General features: G+C 50.9%; 5 protein-coding genes across 5 annotated transcripts; 1 reads left to right on the forward strand and 4 right to left on the reverse strand.

The window, feature by feature from the left end:
• Window positions 1–67: 67 nt before the first annotated feature.
• BO80DRAFT_396130 (BTB/POZ domain-containing protein) lies at window positions 68–1,188 on the reverse strand. Its single transcript, XM_025717335.1, has 3 exons — window positions 1,045–1,188; window positions 849–975; window positions 68–786 (listed from the first exon to the last, which is right to left on the reverse strand). The coding sequence occupies exons 1-3, from the start codon at window positions 1,167–1,169 to the stop codon at window positions 184–186; spliced, it is 855 nt and encodes a 284-aa protein (XP_025580673.1). The 5' UTR covers window positions 1,170–1,188; the 3' UTR covers window positions 68–183.
• A 4,061-nt stretch (window positions 1,189–5,249) lies between these two features.
• Window positions 5,250–5,683, forward strand: BO80DRAFT_420644 (uncharacterized protein). The gene is made up of 2 exons (XM_025718412.1): window positions 5,250–5,338; window positions 5,403–5,683. The coding sequence occupies exon 2, from the start codon at window positions 5,422–5,424 to the stop codon at window positions 5,629–5,631; it is 210 nt and encodes a 69-aa protein (XP_025580674.1). The 5' UTR covers window positions 5,250–5,338; window positions 5,403–5,421; the 3' UTR covers window positions 5,632–5,683.
• Window positions 5,300–7,477, reverse strand: BO80DRAFT_460557 (uncharacterized protein). The gene is made up of 3 exons (XM_025722396.1): window positions 6,945–7,477; window positions 5,403–6,887; window positions 5,300–5,338 (listed from the first exon to the last, which is right to left on the reverse strand). Exons 1-2 carry the CDS (start codon window positions 7,401–7,403, stop codon window positions 5,667–5,669), a joined length of 1,680 nt encoding a protein of 559 aa, XP_025580675.1. The 5' UTR covers window positions 7,404–7,477; the 3' UTR covers window positions 5,300–5,338; window positions 5,403–5,666.
• Window positions 7,478–8,362: 885 nt separating this feature from the next.
• BO80DRAFT_343980 (serum paraoxonase/arylesterase family protein) lies at window positions 8,363–9,656 on the reverse strand (the record flags this gene model as incomplete). The annotated part of the gene is made up of 2 exons (XM_025715254.1): window positions 8,363–9,286; window positions 9,348–9,656. The coding sequence occupies 2 exons, from the start codon at window positions 9,654–9,656 to the stop codon at window positions 8,363–8,365; spliced, it is 1,233 nt and encodes a 410-aa protein (XP_025580676.1).
• A 299-nt stretch (window positions 9,657–9,955) lies between these two features.
• Window positions 9,956–13,151, reverse strand: BO80DRAFT_9697 (ZZ type zinc finger domain protein). Its single transcript, XM_025724971.1, has 5 exons — window positions 12,911–13,151; window positions 11,846–12,662; window positions 11,573–11,784; window positions 10,667–11,497; window positions 9,956–10,582 (listed from the first exon to the last, which is right to left on the reverse strand). The coding sequence occupies exons 1-5, from the start codon at window positions 13,043–13,045 to the stop codon at window positions 10,256–10,258; spliced, it is 2,322 nt and encodes a 773-aa protein (XP_025580677.1). The 5' UTR covers window positions 13,046–13,151; the 3' UTR covers window positions 9,956–10,255.
• Window positions 13,152–13,981: the final 830 nt, after the last annotated feature.

Consider the following 13,981-nt stretch of genomic DNA (forward strand, 5'->3'; position numbering starts at 1 on the left):
TGACGCACTATTACATCCCTCAGTTCTCAATTTAAGAAGGATCAAGGCAGTGATATACTTTGGTATGCAGAAATGTCGTCCGAATATTTGAGTATCTGTAGTTGTGTTTCGACCTACATTGGTATTTCCGTTCTTACCATTCATTCTGCTCAGCCCAATTCCTTCCACAGCTCTCACTTTACCTCATGCGGTCACAGACTTTTTCATCATCGCGATCAGCAAGTCACGTGAGAATTGTGGAACGGAATCTAGGAGAGTGTCTTGGAAGATAGCATCAGCTGCTTCATCTTTCCGCCTCAAGAGAGAAAGGTTACGCAAAGTGATGTCCACGGCAAGGTCCCTTAAGCCTCTGTCACTTTTAGGCGTTGAATTGTAGATTTCCAAGACCGCCTGCGGGAACGAAGCCGCGTCTAGTCTTTGGGCCATTTCATATTCAACCTTTTTTTGGGCGAGAGCTTTCAATCCTTTGATGAGGAGACGGTCCGCGAGAGAGTACATCAGTATGTGAAATGAGAGAGGGTCAAGCATAGGAGTGGTATCTCCAGCATCGGTTATATCAGGAGATTGACCTGAGGTCTCCCAAGCCCCCTGTATTGTAGAGGTATCCACTTCACCGTCAGGAACGTGGCAACTCGAGCTTGTGAGGCTCAATTCATTGCCATGTTCGTGGCTTCGTTCTGTTGTATTGTGAGATATGACTTGGTAGTCCAGAGTATATAAGTACTCAATCGCCTGCTTCACCAAAGTCGGATCTTCTTGGATCTCGACAGTATTTGTGGTAGCTTCCTATTGTGTTTCCCCCGAGTCAGACAGATGTCTTCAAATAGCAGGCCACTCTGGCTGCGTACAATGAAATCTCCTTCCATGGCACCAGAGAAGAATCCTGATTGCGCGCAAACGATACATTTATGGGCAGGGAAGGACTCTTCACCACACAAAATAGTGAAGTCACTGTATTTTGGGTTGAGACGCATGCTGATATTCGATCAGTTAATATGCAAACGGAGGTGATGCATCGATTGCTTGGCAACCTGAAGCACGTACTTTGCTAGAGCATTCATAAGTTCTTGAAGGGGGATCGGGGTTTCGATTTTGTTGCTCAAAGGTTTTTCGAGTACCTCATGCGCGGCCCAGGAAAAAGGTTTGTGTCCTAGTCTCTTCATTGGCATCTTGATGGTCGAGTTGTTTTGATGCTTTACTAAAAGTAAGGATTGAGAATAAAGATGAGTGATACTGACCCCATACAGAAACTATTTATAGGCGCATTAATAGCCCATCTAGAATCAATCAATGGCGTCATACTAAAATAGCCTTTTGTTAACAGCTGGTTTCATCGTTCTAGCACAATACGAATACTACCTTGCTGGTGGCCACCTTGCCACATATTATTATTTAAGAAGTGCGGATCCTCGTATCAACAGACATCGAAAGGTTGTTAGGCAAATTGTGACGAAGGATGACAGGATAGGCTCGTACTGCTCTGAAGCTACTTAAAATCACTCGTAAAGTGTCTTGGCGTCTTTGAACAGCTTTGAACGTGTTTTAATAAGCACTATTAAATCCGGTAAGCCTTGAGCACGGCTTTGAAGTTTAAGCATAGGTTTTCCATAATTGACGCTTTCTGTTGCCCGTGTTGGTCGTCAAAGCAATCCGATGAATTCAAAATACGATTTATACGGGCAGTCATCTCAATTTAAGCTGACACTTTTTGTTGGTTAGCACTGGGCATACGCGCCGGCCACCGTGGCTTAATTTACAACCCTCATAGGATTCGAACTTGTATGACAGCGAGCATAGAAGTAGGAGGTTTTTTGGTTGGAAATTCAACTTTACTCGAGCCTTGGGTTTTGCGACGTCAAGACACGGATATCAAGCAATTCCTAGAGTACGAGTCAACAAGTCGATGGCGATATCGTGTTTCCTTTGCTAGACAAGGCTACCTGCGTTCTTGAGCGAAATATGATGCTCGCAAATGATATTGTACTTGTCTGCAGCAGTTCAATATATTTCGCTTAAGAGCGTAATTCCCACGAACTCATTAATTGTCAAGAACCACGTAGGCCAAAAGGAATATATCCCTTCCTAGCCTCGGGCGTAGAAGGTAGAAATATGGCATGTCTCAACATTAATTGAGAGATTAAGACTGAGAGCGTAGGACAAATGAGTGCTGAGGTTCATGGGTTTGAGAAGCGGGGTGTCGGGAATCATCGGGCTAGAGCAGCCACCCATGATCACATAGCCATTGTAGTTTGTTGCCTATTGGTCAGAGAGCGAAACCAGAATTCATCAAGGAAGGTAATATTCTTTGTCTGCATTAGGAATTGACGGTCTTATCCTGCTCTTTATGTTCTTTGTTGAACTGTATAGAGCCGGAACACAGGGCTGCGCTTGGTTCTGAGCTTTCGGGGTCGATCCGCGCGAATGGCTGGTCCTGCTTATCAGATGTCAAGAACCACGTAGGCCAAAAGGAATATATCCCTTCTTAGCCTCGGGCGTAGAAGGTAGAAATGTGGCATGTCTCAACATCAGACATTAGTTGTTGTGTCCACTACTCGTTGCGTTGTTGACATGTAAGGTCACGTTCTTGCATGTCTTTTCTTGCGCGAGCATGTGAGGTTCTCGATCCGGAGCGGTGGACGAAATAGTTGAAATGAGTACCTCCTTTTGTGAGCCATCAACTGTTTCCCTGCGAACCAATCTGGATTTGCATCTTGATTATGTCCGAAGCATCATTATTTTGACCTCAGGAATAGTAGTACTTCTTGGAGAAGTTCTGCCTGGGCCACTTTTTGAACACTAGTAGCGAGGGTATTGTTCCTTGCCATTATTACCGCTATTATCTCCGCCGTCAGTTGTGTCTCTCGTACTATCTCTGGTATCGTTCTTCGCTAGCATCTGGCCATGGCTGACAATCATAACAAAATAGAACCAGTGGACTGTAGTTTGAATCATCGGCTTGATTCAAGCCTTTGGAGAACTAACAAGCAGAGTGCTGTTCTGAGAAGAGTTGAGTTTCCAGCGGCTGAAGCTCCGCGGGTTGCCTTACACCGTTCTCAGAGCGATCGCTTGCCCAACTTTCAAGAGCTTGACCGTGTCTCGCTTGTACCAATGTGTGCAAAGTGATTTACATTTTGTCTGCTCGGACTTCGCAGAATTTCCATGTGAAATCGAAGCCCTCTACTTATAGCTAGGCTATGTCGCATCGCGGAGATCCAGATTCGTCGTGTTTGGGACATCAGATATTCCTCTTGGGTTCAAGTTACTGAAGAACGGTAATCTCGAATATTTGAATCGGATATTGATGTTTCATTGACTGAGGCTGGAGGACCGTGATACGATATACTTCGAGTAGTAAATGTTCAGTAGCCGATTCGATATTCCTCAGTTTTAGCACGTAGGTTATGACCATTATTGTCGTGAGGAAATGTGGTACCCATCGCAGTGTGCTTCGAAAATCACGGGCTCCTGCCTGATGACGACTGAATTAGAATGAAGGTTTGACCAGATAGCAGAAAGCCTCAAGGAATTAGCTTTCGAGAAGATCTTGCTGCCAGCAAGCCTCCCTTCCATAATATTTCGATCGATGTCAGACGCTCATTTCGCGTCAAATTGTTGTCATCCTCAGCTGCGAAAGTCGAAAGGCAGTAATCTATCAACGAGCGGCGCTCAAAATCTCTTGCTGTATGGTGAATGTTCTCCTAGCGAAATTCCGCGAGGGATATACCAGACGGCAGCACATCATCCTGACCCCATCGGTTTCCAAGACCATATGATTATTCATTCTTCTGAAGACCAGCCTATTCTATTGTTGCTCTGCAATGCAAACAGTTCGATAAACGTGGAAGATTCATGAATATCTCTCGTTGAGTTCAGTCACTTGATCCGGCCAGCCTTGTTTTGCGGCAGGCGCGCCGTCCAGCGTTCTTGGGAGAGGGCATTGATCACCGCCTTCAATGACAGCGACGGCCTTTGGGATGACTTCCTGTCGGATGAATCTCTCTAGTTTCCATACTCGGCAGCAAGGGCACTTCGGAATTCAAGCCGACACCCAGCCGTCATCATCACACAAGATTTTCCGCGAAAAAATAGAAACCGTCTAAATTCAGATCAACAGTTCACTACTGCTGCGCCGTGTCTGTGCGGGGAACTGAGGTAATTCCTGGCTTCGGCCATGACTTCTTTTGAGTTTAATTAGGAATCGAGCTCGGTAATCGAGCTCAAAACGCCGGCGCTTTGATGTCGATCGGTCGTCAATAATGGAGAACAGGGATTGACGTATGTGACATGAGTTGCTAGTTCAGGTTGTACAGAAAAGCAGAAGCACATTCGAGTCTAGCGACGACCGCTGAGCCATGATTGATGAGATAACTCGAGTGACTCATGGTAGGCACACTCTATCAACGAATCGTTGATCGACTGGTCAGCGATTTTGCACCTACCAAATATTAAGCCGTGATACTAATACTCACCCTCTAAGAGTGTTCGATGAGTTCAATGAGTTTCAACTCACGACTAAAACGATACTCCAGAACAGGTAGCCCCACGATTGAATGATGATTTACCTAGATAGAGTCACAAGGACACAATTGGTTTGTTGCAGGGTGCTATTAGCAGTTCAAAGTATTAATAGGGAAAATAGGGGAAGTAAACCATCTCCCTATCTTGTTTCTGCCTGAACATCGCTTTACGGTTTACCCCTCCATTCCAGTTTTCTTCGACCTCAAAATACCCTACCGGGAATACTCAATATCCTCCTGTCCGCCTAGCATGAAACAGAATTTGATTCACCACTTACGGTTAACCATCTTGGTCTTTGAAGCACACTGTTCATAACATGACAGCGACCGCGACTGAAGAATCCCTGGTATGCGTTCCTCGAGAGACTCGTGATAATACGCGGGAATAGTCCGACGCCGATTCAGTTCCCGCTGCATATTGAATATACGAAGGCAATTGGAGGATACCATTTTCTTTAGAGTACCTGTAGGAAAGTTGAAGAAACAGAGGAAATATTGGGACAAGGGCACGGCAGTAAGGAGGGAAATGAGGAGAACTTGGCCGGCGGGAATCACACGACATGATGCTAGTGCGCTCTGGCCAACAACTTCTGCAACGTTGATAGGACTTGAGAATCACCCTAAATTCAAAATTCTAAGTACTATTGGCTGCCATACCTTGTGACCAAGGCACGTCATTCAACCAAGCGGTATTAACCGGTCAAAAGATAACAATCTCACGCACCTGTGTATATAGACTTCAACTGACTTTACAAATGAACAAATTCTCCTTTCCTCTCACACAAGGGATTAAAAGATCATACCAGAACTTCTCTACGCGAGTAAGTGCCAATTTCCATCTAAAGTCTTACAGTAATGCTCGATTGACCACACACCCAAACCCAGCGTGACGAGACAGTCAAGAATGGCAGACAAGCCCGAAGCCAAAGATAAGAAAGGCGAAGAAGCGATAGTCGGCCTCAGCTCAGATATAAAAACCTTACAGCAGCTTACTTCGTCAGCCGAAGCTGCAAAGCGGCATCGAGAACGGTCAAAGGACGAGAGAGCACTCCGAAAACTAGAGGAAGCTTTGGGAGAGATGTTTAAAGAATCTGGCACAGCAGAAGGCCAATAATGTGTGTGGGACTGGAAATTGATATGACGTTGTAATTAGTCCTCAATCCCAAATGCTTCTTTAAGCCGAAGATCGTAATCGGTTTTATCGGCGATTTTCCTTGGCCCAATTTTGACGAAATCCTGAGACCAGTACCATGGCATAACCTGTTGAAAGCCGTCATGATCAGGACAGTATCTGAGAAACCTGGGTTGGACCTGCTTGTAAAAGACGGAGAATAAACCTGTTGGGCTAGCAAGCGCAAGGGAATACCAGAATGCTCCTGACTCCCAGCTTTCTTTCATGATGGTTGATAGTCGTGTCTCATATGTAACACCTGCTGCGTACATCTCGTCGCATGCGTCCGGTGTTTCTATAATTTCATCCACGGCTCGCATTGCCCAACTCCCTTTCGGGGTAGTTGATGGTTGTTGTGGATGGACGGCTTCGACTTTCTGTTCTTCGGCAGCCAAGACATTAATGAACTCCCTGCGCCTTATATCATACTCCTCGGCTTCTTCGGCAATCTCGTCCACAGCCTTATTCGTGAGCCACGTCGGAGTCCGTAGCATCTCGATAGGTCGAGTGCATGCCCACTCAAGATCCACCAAGCAAGTGATGTGCCAGTCTTTATCAACAAAGATGTTGCTTTGGTGAAGGTCGGTAAGCATCAAAACAAATGGGCCATGGCGAAGTTCGGAACGGAAGAACGAAGGGAAGGCTGTTCGCATTGCTGTCAATGCAGATGTCTGGTACAGATAGTCCTCAAGATCATTGATTGCATTCGGTTGGTGTCGTAATCGACTATCATGCATGTGAAGAAGAGCCGTCGCATAAGAATCCACTGTGGAATAAGTACAGCCGCGCGGTATACTGGTAGGTATCTCCTCATTTTCCAAGTCTTGAATTTCAAGAGAAAGCGGACGATTCGCCAGGCGTAAGAATCCACTCCGGTCTATAACAAAAGATCCAATCTTCGATAAGCGAATTCGTGTGATACTGAGCAATATTCGAGAGAGGCTTCGGAATAAATTCATTCTCAATCTTGCCTCCATGTGTTTCTCTGGCCAGGAGTTCGATAGCATTTCCCCTTGTTCTTCTTCGATATATTCTATTAATAGGTAGCCTGATCCCATTATCTGGTCACTAGATATGGAGCTTGGGGGTTGATGGCGAACATATTGCGTAGGGGTAGGTTTTCCAAGAACTGCAAGAAGTTTTCGGCGGATATATTCAAAGCAACGGGTGAGAAACGGCAGGTTTTGCAAGCGAGTGAACTAAGAAGAGCATTGAAGTTAGCTTTCTCATTGAGGGAACAGGGGGAAAGGTCGCACAGTTTCACCGGTCGATGTAGCGAAGCCGTATAGTCTTGGAATGGGTATATCGGGACAATTTTGTTCAAGCCATGCGTAGGTGCCTGCCTCGCACCGGATCTTTTCATCCCCATTGCCAGGGCGAAACGCATCACCGACTCGATACGGAAGAGGGAGCCGGAACAAAACACAGTTTCCAGGCTGTTGTTTCTGTTTCCACGTATTAACATTGACTGGGACACACAAATTGAAACTTCCATGTTGCCAATTCCCAAAGTCGGCCATGCGACACTGGTTGGGTGATTCTAGGTTCAGGTGATGAGCAACTACCGCTTCGATCCAGTTACGTTTCTCGAGAATATATGCAAAGAATTCATCTCTCTGGTCAGGGTAGCGCAATCGGTGGAGAACGTTCACCTCTTCTGTTTTGGCAGTCGAGTAAGTGATCTCCCCACGAAGAAGTGGACGCGCCTTTGGCATATTATAATTACTATTGCCTTTACAGGAAGCGCGTGAGAACCGTCAAGGTGGGAGGAGGTTGGCCAGAAAACGCGTTTGCTCAAGGAGGTTGAAAGTACTAGTAATGCATGGAGAGGCGCGGCGGCACCCCTTTTCATTGCTCAGCAAGAGCCTTAGCCCGGTCCCATGAGACTAAAATAGGTATGGTTCATGTCACTCGTAATATAAAGAAAGTTATTTTATTAATCCTAGAATTTATTTTTTTTTTAAAAAAAAAGAACCTATTAAGTATCCTAAGTCCTATTTAGACTACCTCTGTCTATATATAGATTTTTCTCTTTAGACTTGTTAGTTCTAAGTATATGAATATAATATCTATATCTCTACCTCCTTATTTATTTGATTGTGGACCTGTTTCTGGTTCGTCACACCGACCCCCTTGCATCGCCAACTCCTCCGATCCAGGTATATACTTTTCTCCCGCACCACCTCTCTTTTCTCCCGTTGCGCACTCTACATCGTCCCCAATACCACTCCCGGAACAAGAACCATCATTCCGTGCACAGTTCCTTTTTCAAGACCGATCTGGAGTCAGTCATCTCTCTCCGGGAGTAAGCGATTAGAACCGTTGATTTTGATCGGGTTGAACGATGGATTCTTGCGTGAGTAGGGGGTCTGATGATTCGATTGGTGGCGGATTTGGGGGTCGTGGATTGGTATTATCATCCTTCTGGGTGGTGGAGGTGGGGGTGGAGAACGGACGGATTGGTTTGCTGGGGAGGGGGCCTAAGGTGGGGAAATGCTGAGATGGTGTATGTGGGGGAGGTGGGGAGGGGATTTGGAGGGGGGTTGTTCGTTTGGTGTTGGGGGGAGGAAGGGAGGGGAGAGGTACAAGTGTAAGTATGTGCTGATGTTAAGGTATCTATCTATATACGAATGCGATGATCGGAACTAATTTCCCAGGTATGGAACATCATGGCTTACAAGGTCACCTCCACGGCGATTATGGCCTCGGAATAGAACCCCGTCACGAACAACCACGCCTTCTTCTCTCCGGCCACCGACTCCTTGGGAACCAGCAGCGCCGTGCTGGCGCTCCGAATGCGTGATCCGTCATCTTCAAAAAGCAACCGCGTCTCCCACTCCCCCGTCCCCGGCTGACGACGCGTATACCATACCATCACCCCGTCCGTGGCCTCGGGCTCCGTGCGCGTCTTGTCGAGGTCCACCGCGCGCAGCAATCCCCCCAGCACATAGCCGCTCGCATCGTTCTCGGCCGTGCGGTACGGGTCCTGGTAGTAGCTGGGGTTGTCGATCGTGCTGTCAAAGGTGAACTCGTCCACGATGGACAGCGTGCGGTTGGCATTGGGCCGCATCCGCCACAGGTACCCACCCATGGCGCTGGTGAGGAGGACCTCCTCCGGCGACGGACCATGTCCGAGACCGTTGTTATTCCAGAGTCCCTCGACTGCCACCATCGCATCGAGCCCCGACTCCGCCGCGGAGGACGCAAGAGGGTCGAGCTGGACGTGGATCACAGTCGACCACTTGGCGGCGGGGAGCAGGTTCTCCACCGAGCGTTTGTACCCCTCCCGGTAGAGATGGTCATTGGTGACGTAGAAGGAACGCGGGCTGACGGCATAGATATCATTTGGGGTGGTTATGAGGGGATGGCGGATGGAGCGCACATGGCGGATCGTGCCCGAGTTGAGCACATGGTGGAACAGTTCGACCTGCGAGCGCGCCTTGGGCACATCGCCGCCGTGATACTCGGGGTTGGCCAAGTGGTTCACGGCGAAGATGTACACCGCATCCGTCCGCTCCGGATCCTCGGTGAGATCGATGCCGTGGGTGATGAACGGTCCAGAGAAGTTTTCAAACGTGAGACGGGAAGATTTCATGGTCTAGTCAGGCGCATTGGCATTAGCCTTCTTCCACCCACAGTATGCAGCGCAGGGAATATACCTTGGGATCAATCACATGGATCGAGCCCGTCGTGTCTGCCGGGCCCTTGAAGGTCACCAAGGGAGGGAACCATTGGAAGCGGGGCAGGACCGAGTCCTCACAGGCTGTGAAGAGCTGGCCTGCAGGATGATAATAATGTAAGTCCTCGCAATGAATGGTGTCTGCAATGGTGTGAATGGGAGCTCCTTGGTGGCTGACGGCCCCGGTGGCCGAGCGGAACACGCCCAGGACAGTGAGCTCGTGCGTCACCGGCCGATACAGCGAGGCGATGAGGACGGCCAGAATGGCCAGGTTGATGTAGCTTTTCATCGTGAATTGGATGCTTCCTCGGGGTGGTTGTGAGTGTGTGGAAATAGGGAAAGCGAGTGACCGGGAGACAAGACAGATAGAAAAAACCAGGTGCGTATGGGGGAGCTTGGGGTAGCGCAATCACCAAACCGAGTGGCGTGCGGGGAAGGGATCAGCTTCGTGTGTCGCGGCCAGCAGTGACCCTCGGCACTGGAGCTGATGGCAGAACCTGCAGAAGGACTCCGTACTATCTGAATCAGACGCGGATTAGGCATCCACAGTGGGTCCCCCAGGCCAGCCAGTGGCGGTGGGCCGCGATCGCCATGGCGGGGAATCCCGCGCCTCTCCTTCTCCGCGGCGATCCGCCAATACGAACTTCTACTGTATAGTAGTCCCAGTCAAATGACCACACGCAGAGGAGAGCTTACATTAGTCAAGCCTAGAGCAGAGTGAAGTACAGCCATCGCCACATCGGCCCCCGACATCCACCTAGGCCGCTTTTCCATCGCGTACACAAAGAGAGCAACTAATTAAAACATGGCAGATTATTCCATCCTGTCCCACTAACTCCGTCGTCCCCAGGTCCAAGAAATCCGTAACTCATCACGGCCACAGCCCACTCACCGCTGCGATTGGGCCTCCAGATATTCCTGATCACTAGCATCCAAGATGTCATACTCTTCGTCCGTAAGCAGTCCCGCATCCGTCTCGTCCTCGCCCAGCGTCAGACTGTCCATGTCGTCAAACATGTCCTGCTCTGAGGGATTTGTGACCGACGGGGCAGAGGGTGCCGTCATGGCTGCCTCGTGCGTGCTCGTCTCCGGGGACTCCTTCTCCAACTTGGGGAAGATCATCTGACTCTCCGCGGGCCCCACCGGCTTCTCTTCGGGGGCTTCAACGGGCTGCACGGCCTCCGGCACCGGTGCACTCTCCACGGGCAGCGGCACCTCATCACGCACGCGGACGTCGCACCACAGACGGTGGCCGAACGGCATGCCGCTGGGAAGCTTCGGTCGCCAGTAAGAAATGGCCGTGCCCTGACGGCTCGGGGTCTTGAGCGTCACGGTAAAGTCGGCGCTGTGGCCGGGCTCCAGCGGCTCCGACAGCTTGTTGCTCTCCATGGCAGCCGAAATGGAGTCCATGCTCAATGGGTGGTTGGTGTTCACGTTGAACATCGAATCGCCACCGACGAACCGCACATCAGTGCCGACGGGCCACGAGAGGGGACCGGGGTTGAAAAGGGTCCAGGTCTGCTGGAAGGTTTTGTTGGGCGGCATGGTGGTGTCATCCGGCACAGTGTCGCGGATGAAGAAAGCTTGGTAGCCCGAGGCGGGATCCGACGCCGTCTGGTCGACCGGGTCCTGCTTCTCAGCCACCGGGATGGGCTGTGCCACCGGTTGAGGCTCCGGGACACTCTGTACTTCCGGCTTGGGCGCTTCCGGAACCGGCTCAGCCGGAGCGGTGGCCTGGGTGGAAGTGGACCTCTGGGGACGGTCGCCAAAGGTGAAGGTAGATCCGCCACGTTCTTCCTGGACGGTGCTGACAAAGACATTGTGCACAGGCGTCTTGAGCATGACCATGGGGTGAGTGCGGTTGTGCGTGTTGGTCGGGTGGATCTCGCATTTGGCGCAGAAATCAGTATCATCGCACACGGAGCACTTGTAGCGCGTTCCAGTGATGAAGCTGGGGCAAGGGCGGTTCTTGCACAGAGGACCATCACAGTAGATGCCGTAATGCACTTCATAACTTTGCAAGGGCTCGGCAATTGCCTCGTAGAGCGGCGCGAACCGATGGCCCGGATGGCTTTGGGGTGCCTTCTGGTGACACTCGGAGCAGTAGTCCCAGTCTGGGCAGGTCAGGCACTTGTGGCGGACACCAATGATACGCTGCAATTGGATTAGTGTACTGTAGCCCAACGAAGTACGGGGTTAACGAACCTTTTCACACCCATCACAGATCGCTGCGTGATGGTGGTGACGTCCAGGCTTGCAGCGGGACTGCACCAGGCTCTTCAAACAGAACTGACGGTTATGAATGAGGGTGAAGGAGTGCGCGGGGTGATGGCCATGAGTGTCCTTGAGAAGACATGTGATGCAGAGATCATAGTCATCGCAGTCCAAGCAAGAAACCATCTTAGTCTCGTCGAGTTCTATCAGATGTCAGTGGGACACAACCAGCCAGTAGGTTGGAAGCAAGAGGGTTGGTCATACCTTTCAGGCAGTCATTGCAGATGCGCTCCTGAGTGCTTTCGGGGACTTCTGGGGCAGCCGGGGTTTCTGGGGTGCTTTCGGAGACCAGCTCGGGAACGGTCTCCTCGAACTTCTCTTCCGGCTCCTCATCCTGGACCTTTCTAGGGGCGACCGTTTCAGTGGTGCTGTTAGTAACCTCACCGTCCTTGACGACGCGCTTGATCAACCAGTGTTCTTCATCGAGGCAAGCGACGCCAGCATCGACACACTGGAGGCAAAGGTCATAATCACCGTCGTCACAGATGCTGCAGTGGTAATGTTCGTTGGGGATCGAGCGGCCACAGTTGTTGCAATCGATGCAGAAGACCCCGTTGGGCGATGCGTGCGAGACAACCGGCGTGTCTAGGCTGTCCTGGCCCAAGACGAATTCGCGGTACTGAGGCTCAACAGTGGCGGGGGCCGACCATTGTGTGGACTGGGCCTCAGCTGGGGCAGAGTAACTGGCGACCTCGGGCAGAATCGAAGCCGATGGGGACGCACTAGTGGGAACACTTTCAACTTGAGACTCAGGGAGAGGAGCACTCAAGACAGTTTCGAGGTAACTGTACCTTGATGCATTCTCGGGTTCGGGGAGGTCTGCAGCCGGCTGGGGTGGGGATACAGGCTCCCCGGCCGTCGTAGCCTTGATCCGCAGCTTCAACTTGGCCTTGGCAGCGCGATAAAGCTGTTTGTAGACAGCGGGGTTCTCGCTATCGAGTTGAATATAACAACCGGCACTGTCGGAATAACGTTCGAAGATGACGTTAACATCCTCGGGAACGCCAAGGAGTTGGCGGAGCTGGTCACGGATAAGACGTCAGCATGCGTTACGACCATGTGCAGAAAAAATATTCATCTCTTATTTTGACTCCTTGCAGGCAGTTTGTCCACAAGCGAGATAAACATGCTTCAAGCAGACATCGAGCTAGCACATGGGCACGTGAGGGGGTAGCAGTGAGGGAGGAAATTCTGGGGTGGCTTTTTTTTTGATGGGGGGGGGGCAAGGACCCGTAGTTCCGATCGGAGCTTGGGTGGGGACGGACATACACTCTGGGGAAGCGTGCGAGCCCCGAGCTCTCTCAAGGGCAGCTTGAAGCGTCGAGTATTCTCATTGTAGAGCACCTTGACGGTGATGGGGGTACTTGGGCCCACGGGTGCCGGGGTAGGCGCAGGAGAAGCCATGGTGTCCAGAAATGTTTGTCTGGCCTGGCGTGATTTGGGCAGGGGTCCGAGGAGAGATAAGAAAAACGGACGCTAGTGCGTAGCGGTAGCTAGGGGACAACAAGCAGGCGATAGGGACCCAGGGTCAGATTCGTCCAGTCAGTTACTTTGGCCCAGGACAAGAAAATGTGATGGAATCCCCAGGATGGAAATGGATTTGGATGGATGGGATTTTAAAAGACGGGGGGGGGGAGGAAGTGGAGGATAAAAATGAAGCTGAGGCGGAAGCCGAGGTTAAGAGGGGGTTTCAGAAGAGAAGAAGAAGTAAAAAAGAAAAAGTGGCTTGAGGGAGGGAAGAAGATGATGAGATGAGGAGAAGGGGGGAGGAGGGAGAGGGAGAGATGAGGAGAGAGCGAGGGAGAGATTAAAGAGGAGTGGCCGGCTGCCTGGAGGTCAGCTGCTGCACTGCTGCATCCGGCCGAGGCGGTGAAGGCGGACGGCCATTGGCGGATGATGGAATGGTTTGCTGCGATGGGCTGTCCGAGTGTCTGTCCGTCTGGCTGGCCTGCCTGGCCGGTTCGTGACGACAAATCCCTACTAAGACCTAACTATGTACACTAACTCATCCTTAGGGACGCCCCGGCGGATCGCACGGCTGGCCTGAGCTCTGGGTGCTCCTGGGCCCCCCGAATACCTACCCGGTACCTCGTCTGGCCCGGCGGTCGCGATGCCATCCGCCGTACTTCCAAGTCCTCCTCCGTCCGATCACCCCCTTCACTACTACTCCCACTTGCATCCCCGGTGGAGTCCCCTCCCGTCTGCAGAACGAGGCACTGCTCTGCTGGCTACGTAGGTGCCTAATCCACCACCTCGTCATCTCCTTCATCTTGGGCGGGATGATTTCATCACAACATGGATGTTCCCCTCATGCCACCGTCCAATCGCTCCCAAGCCTCA

This window comes from Aspergillus ibericus (genome assembly GCF_003184845.1).
Source record: "Aspergillus ibericus CBS 121593 unplaced genomic scaffold BO80scaffold_1, whole genome shotgun sequence".
In the NCBI taxonomy this organism is placed as follows: Eukaryota; Fungi; Ascomycota; class Eurotiomycetes; order Eurotiales; family Aspergillaceae; genus Aspergillus; species Aspergillus ibericus.